Source organism: Thunnus albacares, chromosome 17 (assembly GCF_914725855.1).
Source record: "Thunnus albacares chromosome 17, fThuAlb1.1, whole genome shotgun sequence".
Classification (NCBI taxonomy): Eukaryota; Metazoa; Chordata; class Actinopteri; order Scombriformes; family Scombridae; genus Thunnus; species Thunnus albacares.
The window spans coordinates 2,970,001-2,982,500 of NC_058122.1; the positions used below are offsets into that span (position 1 = coordinate 2,970,001).

The 12,500-nt window shown below is 44.2% G+C and overlaps 1 protein-coding gene across 2 annotated transcripts; it reads left to right on the forward strand.

Annotated features, from left to right (window-relative positions):
- Positions 1-2,615: 2,615 nt before the first annotated feature.
- hoxb8a (homeobox B8a) lies at positions 2,616-10,451 on the forward strand. Of its 2 annotated transcripts, none has more exons than XM_044331995.1 (2): positions 2,616-3,633; positions 9,146-10,451. In XM_044331995.1, the coding sequence occupies exons 1-2, from the start codon at positions 3,201-3,203 to the stop codon at positions 9,565-9,567; spliced, it is 855 nt and encodes a 284-aa protein (XP_044187930.1). In that variant the 5' UTR covers positions 2,616-3,200; the 3' UTR covers positions 9,568-10,451. The 2 variants fall into 2 exon arrangements, with proteins under 2 accessions (XP_044187930.1, XP_044187931.1); XM_044331996.1 differs by having other exon boundaries at positions 9,149-10,451.
- Positions 10,452-12,500: the final 2,049 nt, after the last annotated feature.

Here is a 12,500-nt window from a genome sequence, read left to right on the forward strand (position 1 = left end):
ATGCTTTTTAAAGGGGGATATTTGTTAAGAAGAAATTTGGTGATTCGGCCACTTTTTGACTTTGGTTGAAAACATTTGAAGCAGTTTTTTAGTTTTCTCAGCTTGCAGAGGATGAAGAGGAAGGGTTAAGGCCTTGGAAAAATAATAACCCATATGCGTGCAGGATATAGACACAGCCAGGAAATGTTCGTTTTTTCCTGGTGCAAAACTCACACCAAGGACGCACGCACCTGACCTTACTGTGCGTGTGGTGGAGTCTACTTAATATTCAGGCATCTATAAGCGCTGGGAGTATGTGGCTTAATATTATAAGTGCTTGTGTACGAGTAAATTGCTCCTCAGGTGACAATGAGTAGAATATCTAGCGGGTCCAGATTACAGACAGGCCTTTATATACACTGCTGGTACGGCTTAATCCATTCTCCGCAGTGTTCAGATGTTTTAATTAGTGTAGATTTGACGCAGAGGACGTAACGCATTAAGACGCAGGGGGGGTGAAATCCCGTTTTTGATGTTTCCTCTTGCTTCAAATGCATGGCGGTGAGGATGGACGCAGTTGTTTACGGCTCTCTAACGCTCATTGAGTCCAAGTGTGTGTATTCTATGTGTATTCTGCAGGAATTACCCGATAACAACCTTTCACGGTCTTCTAATTTAGTGTCTTGGGTTTGACAGCGGGATGTGTGGACACTTGTTCAAGCGCTTGGAAACCGGTCTCAAAATGTGACTTCTCACACCCCGTGAATGTGGTGCTGTTGTCACACCCTGACACCAGATCTCATAAGCAATCTCTTTATTGGGAGTGTAAAACACGGCGCGGCGAAGTTTCAATAAGATCATATTCTGGGTAATAAATTGGGGAAAATACTGCTGCAATCACTCCTTGGAAAGTCGGCGCACAATCAGCTGATTTACCACAAGACAGTCTGTAATTCAGGCGGCTGCTGGCAACATTTGGGCCTCTTGTGTCAGCGCTGTATAATCTAGATAAATTAAATTCGTGTAATGACATTTATATTTGGCTGATATGAGCGCGTAATGGAGACGAAAACAATCCATATTGAGAAGGAGAAAAAAAAACTAAATAATAATATCAGAATCAGAAGATGAAATTATGATTTAGAATCCACACAGGCTGTAATACCTGCAGTCCCTTCAACAATTCATCATCTGTGATTGAACTTGTAGGCCTTGTAGGAACGCGCAGACTCTAGGAAATGTAGTCAAAATAGAAATAGCTCCACAGTTGAGTCTTTCTGGGCTAATCGCTGCACTTTTAAGCCATATTGCATTTTACGATCTCCGGCTGTTCTACAAGGCCGAGTTTAACCTTTCCTCAACCTGTCCCTCGTTAGAAAAGCCTCCTTCTACCTCAGCTCACACTCCGACAAGAAGGACCGCATCCGCATGGAAAACACGGCGAAAATGACAATTAAGCACCGTGATATTTCTACGCGGGTGAGGCGTTTACGGCCTCCGGTTGAGCAAAGGGCGCGTCGTAAAAACCCCCTTTTTGTTTCTCTGCTGCAAGGACGTAAACAAGCAAACACTGCCCCTCCGCTTTATAGTTTGTTAAAGCGTTTACAGCCACTTTCTCCTAGCCTATTACCCTCCCGAGTCCTCCTTACATGTTTATGGAGATCATATTTATAAAAGTATACGATGATCAGACAACATGCGTCCACGGCCTGGAGCTCGTTTATTTTCTGACCAGCAGCAGCAGCAGCAGCAGTAAGACTGGGATGGAAGACGAGGAAGGCAACCGACAACTGGTTTTAAAACCTCAATTACATTTATAGGCAAGTACTTGTTAAAACCGATAGCCTACCAATTAGGAAGCACTGCCCCTCCGCTCTCTCTCCCCTCACTCTGTGGTAACCTCTCTCGCTCAGGCTCACTGACATTTTCGGGCCTCATTCACTTCGCTTCCGTGCTGCCGGCTCCCCCTTTAAGAATTCAGGAAAGAGCAATTAATGAGAGAGATGCTCTCAACGATGCGATGCAAGACACCCTACCCCCCCACCCTCCTCACCCACCCACCACCTCCATCTACCACCACCCAACCTCAATCTCAGCTTTAAAGTGAAAAAATCCATCTCTTCTTCTTTTGGTTGGCTGGTTAGAAGAGTAGTTGGTGTGTGTGTGTGTGTGTGTGTGTGTGTGTGTGTGTGTGAGTGTGTGCATTTGATCAGATGCAAAGCTGGAGATTTCTTCTTAACCCCCTCCTCACTCCTCCACCTCCTTTTCTGCTTGATGCTGCACCTATTCTCTTTCATTCCTCTCCTCCTCCTCTTCTTCTTGTTCTTCTTGTCTACTTCTCTCTTTCTTCATTCTCTCACTCCCTTTGCATTATCGTAGGTGTGCTGAGCTCCTCCAGTCGACGCCGGGAGACTATCTAAGCTTAAAAAAGTGTATGTTTGTGTGTACGTGCGCGCGAGCGCGCTAGTGCATGTTTGTCTGTGCGTGGAGAAGCCAATGGGATGAAGAGCTGATAATAGATGCAAATTATCCCTGAAACCGACACACACACACACACACACACACACACACACACATACACCGTAGCCAGGAGGAGAGAGAGAGAAAGAGAGAGGGGGAGAGCGCGCGCAGGAGAGAGCCAGAGAGAGAGAGAGAGGGAGAGAGAGCGAGAGCGAGAGAGAGAGAGAGGGAGAAAAAATATGAAACAACTCATTTGCAGAGGAGTAAATCACGGAAAACCCGTTTGAGAGCGCGACAGGGCTCCCGCTTACAGCGCTAACACCGGAATGCGCACGAGCCCTTCCTCCTCCTCTACTTCTCCCTTTTCTTTTCCTTCCTCTTCTTCTTTTTCTTTTTCCTCGCTGGATATTTTATGGAATCTGTGTGATAATAGTTGTTGTTGTGGTGGTGGTTGTGGCTGTTAGCCTACTGCTCTGGCTGGCTGCCGTTACCGTTATTCACACCGCGACCGGCTCGTCTGTTGTGGCCGTAAGGGGGAAACACCACAACAACGGTCACCGACACCGGCGGCAGACCTGCCTCACTCTCTCTCCCTCCCTCCCCTCCGCCTCTCTCTGTCTGTCGGTGTTTCTCTGGCTGAAACGGCACGACAGAAGCAGAAAAAAAAACAGAAAACACAATTGAAAGCCGCCGGTCGCTTCCTTCAGCCCCACTCTGCCGAGCCCAACACAGACAGAAACAACAACAAACAACACAAAAAGATGAGTTCATATTTCGTCAACTCGCTCTTCTCCAAATATAAAAGCGGAGACTCGTTACGTCCGAACTACTACGAGTGCGGTTTCGCGCAGGACCTGGCCGGTAGCCGGCCCACCGTGGTGTACGGCCCGGGCTCCGGCGCCACCTTCCAGCACGCTCCGCAGATCCAGGACTTCTACCACCACAGCGCCTCCACGCTGCCCAGCAATCCGTACCAGCAGAGCCCCTGCGCGGTCACATGCCACGGCGAGCCGGGCAACTTCTACGGATACGACGCCCTGCAGCGGCAGACGCTTTTCGGGGCCCAGGACGCGGATCTGGTCCAGTACAGCGACTGTAAGCTGGGAGGTGCGCCTGGACTCAGCGGCGAGGACGCGGAGGGAACCGAGCAGAGCCCCTCACCGACGCAGCTGTTCCCCTGGATGAGGCCACAAGGTGAGGAAACTGAGAGAGTTCTTTTCTTTTTTAATCTTTGCTTCGCTCTTTGCCGAATCCTCCTCCTAAAAAGGTGAGTGTCCATGTTGAGAGCAAAGCGGTGCTCTGCTCCTCCAGGAGGGGAGCACAGAGAATATAGACACACAGGCAGTAGGAAACAGTAGAAGAAAGTTGAGAAAGTGGTTTAAAAAAACAACAATTTAAGGAGGGCAATTAGAGCTTCCTGTGTTCAATGCAGGAGACAAAAGCACGTTTATGGTTTTATTGGCAGCACCAAAACTTGTGAATGACTTTAGGGTTTAATTGCCCCGGCCATATACTGAGAGAATGGACGAGCTGTGCCGGGGTAGAAGCACATACACACACACACACACACATATAGAGGGAGAAGGGAAAGCAGACAAAACCAGGCGAGAGATGGTAGAGTGGGGGCAGAGGAGAGAGAACTGAACCTCAGAGACCTCTTCATGAGAAACCCCCTCTAAACAGTGAGAAAACCCCCGGTTAGACCAGATGGGAAAGAGTTGTTGGAGGTGGTTGTTTCCAGCCACACAGATTCATTTTAGACATGCAGGTCTGACCCGGGTTAAACTTTTACTGCCTTTTTCCCCCCTTTTTTTTTTCTTTTACGACTTGCCTGTGGTCTCTGGGATTATTGGCTACACGGTGGCCATGCAGTTCCCCACAGGGTTAAAGCAGGAGGGGAGCGCATATGTGTATGGAGAGGAAAAAAAGCGAAAAATAGATATATTTTCACTCAGATTTAGCATATTCATAGCGTGTGTGTGATTTCAGGCCTGTCTGATCGGCTGACTGAAATATCAAAGTCATCCTACAAGTGATGGTTGAGCTGTAAGCTTTTGAATTTTGCGTGCATGTGTGTTTGTAGCATACATGAACTGTGAATATGGGCTGGTTCGGATTATAAATCACATAAAAGAATCAAAAAATGTGATTTTTTAAAATTGTTTGTATTATAGGGAAGTATAATTGATGGCGTAAAGCAGTACCAGATAAGACTGATTATGCAAGAAGGCATTTTTGTTAGAGTGTTACAGAGACGTACACACACACACACACACACGCACACACACGCACGCACACACACACACACACAGAGAGAGAGAGAGAGAGACAGAGAGAGAGAGAGAGAGAGAGAGCAGTGAATGGATTGACATGTATAGAAGCCTATTTTGTTTGAGCCCATATTTCTTGTGCTGTGCTGTTGCGTGTGTGTGTGTGTGTGCGTGCGCGTGTGTGTGTGATGTCTATGTGTGAGTTTATTGCGTGTGTTCTCGGTTGTATTTTTCAAAGTGGGACTGCAGATGGGTTGTGGCCTGTACAGGACTTTTGTGGCTTCATGCTTATGATCATAAAATAGAAAACAAAACAAAAAAATAAATAGAAAACTAGCTCAGGTCTGTATTCGCCTAGAGCTGCCCCCTCTTCACCCTTTTACACACGTTTTCACCTGCCACAGATGATCGTATAGCGGTAGATTCTTCATATTTACGCACGTTTTTATACGTCTATGAACTCAGTGTTTCCTCGGTCTGAACCTTCCAGCGGTGTGTGTGTGTGTGTGTTGGACCATGAAAGATTCCTGTTTGTACGAGCTGTAAAATGTCAAAATTTACATCTTTTAAAGCCTGTGTTATATTTCCCTAACACTTGTCTCCTGGCTCTCCTGTGTGTGTATATAACGGTTTTTCAAATCACTCCCAGCTTTAAATACGACCGGCCACACTCAGGCGCGGGCTGAAAGCGACTACTTAAGGGGGTTCACTCCTGCTTTACCGACGATGACAGTGATTAGTCCGATGATTAATAGTTTTTCAAACACTATAGGCTACGTGGGATTAACGGCGTGCCGGACGGGTGCAGCTCCGATCCGGGGGCCGAAAAGTCGAGTCAAAACAGGAAACCAGGCGTGTCAAGCGGTGCAGCTCTGCACCGCTAAGGTCCGAGAATGCTTTGTACGCACGTAGCCCGCGCACGGTTTGATGGGATATTATGGTTCCTCAGCGTGAGGATTTATTAGTTATAATAGTAGAAAAAGGCGGACGCTCTTTTGTGGGTGAAATGGGCTGATGGGGCGCTGAGGTGGAGGCAGTTATCTTTCTCGTTTCTCTTTAACGAGCGGGTACATTTCATAATTTGTATTATAAAGAGGGAGATCGCCTCCTCCTTCACTCCACACCTCTACAGCATTTATGATATAACCCCCAGCTCACTGAATATGTCTTAAAATAGTTCTGACCCCCCGAAGCTGGAGCTTTAATATTTTTAGGTAGACTCCTGAATATGAGCCCATTTTACGACTTCACCGCTGTGGTTGGAAATCTTGATAAATCATTTTCTCTGCACGACTTCAGGAAAAAAAAAAAAAACAGGCAGAAAAGATCCGATTAAGCCGATGAATGAATGTATATAATGGTATTAGTGTATTTTGCTTCGGCTCTCATTGGTATCTGTTGTCGAGGAGAAACCTCGTTTCTCCTTCCTCCAAAATGTCAACTGCCAACTGCCATACATTTGTTCAGGGCTTATCTCGGCCTAACTGGCAATAGGTCTGGAAAATGTTGTTTAATCAAGGCTTGTAACGTTCTCTCGAGCATAAAGTACATGTCATCCTTCAAACGCTTTCAAAAAAAGGAAAATACCACATAAATTATACAGATTTTAACACGGTGGATTCAAATTATTCCTCAAAAAAAGCCGTTGGATCCGTCTGAAGCACAGATACAGTGGAGGTGTATGTGGTAAGTGTGGTGCTGTGTATCTTCTGTTCACTGCACTGACGCAGCCAGAGTTGGGGGTTAAATTCCCCGCGCATGTTGCTCCGTCAAAAACCCTTCGGATCAAAGCGTCCGTGCTGTTATTTTATCCAGGAAAGTGTTTCCCATTTCCCTTAATTCATGGCTGGTGACAGCAGTGAATGTGGCGCCCACTTCCCTTTAGTCCCTATAGCACGAAATCACGGCGCCAGCCCTGTGACAGATAACACATACAAGACATTTACATCACTTACAAGTTCATGCATTTCCATAAAGAGTCCCTTGTCTTCTTCGTCTTCTGGCTGTTTGACCATAAAAAGCAAGCTCTGTGCCCAAAGTCGGACTATGTGGAAATCTAATGAGTCTCAAAGTAGAAACCATCCTGCAGAACTTTGGCTCGTGGTAGATATACGATGGATATTGAAGATATTTTTCACCCTTTACCTGCAGGCTTCAGAATATCCTATAATGTGATCACAGCAGACTATACAAGCCCTCTGTGTGATTTTAGTGGTAAATGTGCTTCCATCAAAGTCATTGTAATTTAATCCAGAAACTTTATTGTCCAGGGAGAGGTGTGTGTGTGTGTGTGGCTGAGGTTAGATTGCTCCCAAGTCTGTTCTACAGGCAATTAGATGCTTTATCATTACATGAAGGGATAAATAGCATCTGATATTTCCCTTTATCAGAAATATTGACAGTCCTCTTAAAGGTGTGGTATGTTTTATATTGGACACTTATTAATGCTCAACTTGTCAATCGCGCAGAATCTGAATTTTCATTCAGATCAGTGATTCGGAAGCAGCAGCAGACGGTTTTTACTTCAAGGCTTTATGATCACTGGCATATTCTGTCCGCGGCGCAGCGCTCCTTTTTTCATGGTATACTAATCAAAGAGGAGGACAAACAGTTTTATGGAAATATAATCACTTGCACAAATGTCCTGTATGTGTAATCCATCGAGGCCAAGCTTCCATTGTTAAATGTGTGGCTTTTTATTCGCCCACTTTATACTGAAATAACTCTGATAAGGAGTGGTGTTGATTCAAATGAGGAAACCACGTGTGGCATTTTTTTTTTTAATATAATATTTTCTATGAGTGCATATTTTTAGGTTCTGCCGCCCAGTTTTAAAACATCACATTTAAAGTATCACCCAGTTTGGTGGAGTACGAGTGTAGAAATGATTTAATATTTTGCATCTGTCCTTTATTGTTTCATAAAATGCAAGTGGATGATGAAACACTATGCGCCTTTTTCTCACGTGCGTGTCCAGTGTGTCTGCACAAAACGCAATATGTGAGCTGCTACACGTTTATTAAGTATTTATGAAGTCTATATTGCGTCTGTGTTGACGGTAACATGTTCTCTGCCTGCGCTGTTTTCAAGTCTGTGAAGAGAGAAACAGCAGAATAAAGAATTAGCTGCTGCTCTCAGAGATCATATGAAGACTGATCATCCTCATTTTCATTGTTTGCACCGTTTCTGATTAAAAGTCTTTGTTCGCCATTAGAAGCAGCTCTTTAATCTGTGTTCTGATCTTTAGTGAGCAAGATCCTTTTTCCCTTTTAAACGTGTTTACGATGTATTTATAGCATCAAATATTTATGTGCGTTTCTGTGAGTGCTCAGTAGTTTTGTCTGCGTTATGTAAGGAGATTTTTTGTGAAGTTAGTTGATGGTGCTGTGTGGTTGACGATTCTGCTTTTAGATTCATGTTTAAAGAGTAGTGGTAGAAAGAATGGTGTGTGTGTGTTTGTGTGCGTGCGTGTGTGTGTTTGTGTGTGTGTGCGCGCGCGCATCCCTTTTATGGGACCCCTGAACATTAAATTCACATGAGGATCACATGATTTTACAACACATGCGCTGGCCTTAAAAGTGTGGACTTCTTTTCCACATGTTGTTTTCTAACATTAAGGACACAAGCAAAGACAGTTAGTGAGACATGTTATGTATGTGTGTATGTACACATGTACACTGTCTACTGTTACTCTCTCCTCACATCAAACAAACTCACTGAATCCAGATCGACAACTTCCCCCAAATCTAACAACCAACACGTTTCAAAACTTCAAATTTCCTGAATTTGAAAATTTGTGCCATCACTTTTCCTGAAAAAAAAAAAAAAGTGGGCTGGTGTTAATACGATTAATTGATTAATCAATTGAAAGGAACTTAATTGTCAGCTAATTTGATAATTGATAAATTGTTTTAAGTAATTTATCAAAGAAAAAATGACAAACATTCTTTCATCCCAGCTCCTAAAATATGAAGATTTGGTGCTTTTGTCGGTTTTATATCATTTTTATGAGACTTTGGGGATTTTGACTGTTGGTCGCATAAAACAAGGCAGATGAAGACGTCAGCTTGAGTACTCCAAACTTGTCACAAGCATTCTTCTCTACTTTTGACCATTTTTAGGCTTTTCCATTGATCACTTCATTGTAAAATACACTGATTAATCGATAGTGAAAGTCATTGAGAGTCTCAGCTATTTCATACAAAGTTGTGATGAAAAAGCACCGCTGTTGATTTGACGTGATGTCTTTCCCACCTGTTGCAGCATGTGGAAAATACATGTCTAAACAACAGCCTAACAACAAGCTAAACGATGGCAGAGATAATGACCACGTGAAGTTGTAAGAATTTAGTTTTGCCTCTAACAATGTCGCCTCCTCTCCCGTGTCTTCCCTTCCCTCACCCCCCCCCAACCCCCCCACCCCACCTCACCCCCAGTAGCTGCGGGCCGGAGGCGGGGCCGTCAGACCTACAGCCGCTACCAGACTCTGGAGCTGGAGAAGGAGTTCCTGTTCAACCCCTACCTGACCCGGAAACGCCGCATAGAGGTGTCGCACGCGCTGGCGCTGACGGAGAGGCAGGTGAAGATCTGGTTCCAGAACCGGAGGATGAAGTGGAAGAAGGAGAACAACAAGGACAAGTTCCCCAGCAGCAAGAGCGAGCAGGAGGCGGTGGAGAGGGAGAGGAGGGAGAAGGAGCTGCGGGACGGCGGGGCAGGAAGAGGTGGCAGTGGAGGAGACGGTGATGATGGAGGAGGAGGAGGAGGAGGAGGAGGAGGCGCGGTGCCGGTGGCGGGCACGGCGGGGTCACAGGCCTCCGTGAACGAGGATTGCTGCGAGAAAACGCACAAGCAAATTTAGGGAGGAAAGCGGCAAAATTAAGGGGGGGAGAAAGAGGAAGAGAGGAGAGAGAGAGAGGGGGACGAGGAGGGTGTAAATGTTGGACAAGATGGGGTGAGGGTGGGTGAGGGTGGGAGGGGGGCTGTTTTTTTGTCTTAACTGAGGCCACTGGACTGCCCCACGCTGTCTCCACGATTCAATCGATGGGAAGGAACTTGAGTCTCTTAAATGGAGACTGGAGAGCTGGACGGACTGGAGAGGCCTCGCGCCTCTGTCTGCACACCGCGGGAAGAAAAAAAAATGACGCAATGAAGCAAGAAAATGAACTTAAAAAAAAAAAAAATAAATAAAATTCATCTTAACTGAGGGCGGGGGTTGATCCATCCAACTCAAACAAACATAGTCTACTCTAGTGTTTAAAAAAAACAAAAAAAAAAAAAGAAAGAAAAATGATAGCTTCCTTTCTTTGTGGAACAATTATCGTGGATACATTTCTATATTGTTAGAAGTTTATCATTAACAATTTTATCTTTGGCAGCTGTATAGTTTTTAAGTTAAAAATGATGATGGTGCACTTTTTACTGTACTTCTCACTTCTATGTTGTTGTTGTTATGGCAATGATTAATGATGATGATGATGATGATGATGATGACGTAGCAATTAATGAAATTTCCAACAACATGAAACTGCCTATTTATGCCGTTTTAGTAGGTCGGGTCTCTTTTTTACACACTCTAATTGTCGTTTCTCGTTTTAGTTCGTTTTTTGATCGATGGTGTTTGTTTATGTTGTCTTCATTTTCTCTTTTTGGGTAAAAAGCATGCGCACAGTGCAGATTAAAAAAAAAAGAGAACATTCATAAAAATAAAAACGAGAAAAAATGTAATAAAATGTCAGCGTTGCCTTCTGCATTTCATGTGAAGCAGAGTTCTGTGATGTGGATGATGATTTTTACTCTCTATTATCAATTAAGAGACAATTAGAAGAAAGAAGTATTCATCAAAAAGAGAGACAGAAATAGTTAAAGAAGTAACTCCTTCCTCCTTCTCCCCTTTTTCTCTACACTTTCCCCCCCATCCTTCTCCTCAACCTTCCCCTCATCCTCTTCCCTTCCTCCTGTCTCCTCTATGAAGCCTCTGTCAGCACTCAGACTGATAAAACCGTTCAGTTCACGAGGCCAAACATTTGAGCCTCGACTCGGAAATCTCCTCTTAAAACAACAGACGCCCGCCCCCCCTCCTCCCTTCTCGCCTCCACACACCCACACCCACACACAGTCTACATCCTACTCAAACATCACGTTATTTATGGCCTGGTCCTCCACCTCCACTTACATTATTACAGGCCTCTATATTCACCATTACACTGCCTTCCATCATCATCACGATGACGACTTGAGGTCGGATTGTTTCCATATGAGAGGATCAAACACACTGCGCATACACGTATATCTCCATACGGTTTGGAGTTTGGCTTGTTATCAAGGCATCGAGGCACAACATATTTGTCTGCTCAGTGTTTCCAGGCGTTAATTGGGGGAAAAAAAAGCTTCGTTTTATCTCACGTGGAAAAACTGCGATAGGAAGTTCAACACCGCTGAGTGTCGTTTGAATGTGAGATCAGACACAGACAGAGAGGCTGCAGACTTCACTTACACCCCGAGACGTCTTCACCAGGTGAAAATAATCAAACAGGCAGCCGATAAAACGTGGATTCTTCTGCGAGACGTTTTGGCGCTAAAAGGGTTTTGCGTTGTTGGCATTATATTTATGTTTGAACAAAAGTCAGAAAATCATTAATGGACATCTTTGACTGTCCCACTGAGCAGTATTGATCTGTTAAAGGGGTGTTCCAACAAAATCAAAGCAGTAATCTTCACTTGTAGTCCTCAGTATGGCTCTAGTTCCCATAATGCAACTATAATGCTCACTTCTTTCAAACCCTGGTGACGTCTCTATAACATTATGAAATGATTTTTTTTCGAAATTTGTAAAGCTCCTCCACAGCAACATAAGACATTATGAACAAACTGAGTAGCACTGTCCATTACTAGACTGAACTCCATGGGAAAAAAATGGTGCAGTGCACCTTTAAGTTGTCGAATTAGCACTATTGACGTTTGGTATGGTTTAGTTTGTTTTATTGACAACATTCTAAAATATTTACTAAATACAATATATTACACTTCGTCACGGGTAGAAGTAGTAAGTCCTGGAAGTGTTTCCATCATTGTCCTGGTGTTTATACAGTCCACCAACCTTAAGATGGAGACAAGTATTCAACGTCTGACAGTAACAAATATTAGAAGATTTAGAAGATTAAAGTATGGGGGGCCCTGAGAGAGAGTTAGGCGTTTGGCTCCACTTGACCCCCTCTCACAGTGCACCACACATGGAAGCTTCATTACGTGCCTTGAAACCAGAAACTAACCATATAGGCTATTACTGAATAGGAACCATGACTGGCCTCAGGCTTTAGGAATTTGCACCATGTGAGCACAATATCAACTAGGATGGAATGGGAAACACACGGGCCTTCCACAAGACAAGGTGGTAAGACCCAGATTAAGTAAATATGCAAAACCTAATTTTGCTGATATTGTACTGTGGTGGTAATTCTCCAACATATGTGCAGTTAATGAAAATACCAAAACTCATTTGACATGCAGAGAACCAGGTCAGTTATTGCCTGAATGCGCGTCTTTAAAACGCTTTTTCCTCATTTTGCCTTCTCTGCTTCATTATGATCAGTGTATACGTTAAATACTTGATGCATAAGAATCCGCTTTATATGAGAGTGGAAACAGAGCTCATCCTTTTTAAATTACATCTGCTCAGGTGGATGTGGACTCATTTCTGATTCTATCTGAGATGATGTTACGTTCGGAGCAGTTGAAACTATTTTGTTCTAACTTTATGAGTGAACAACAGCGACATGACACTTGGCCTTTTGC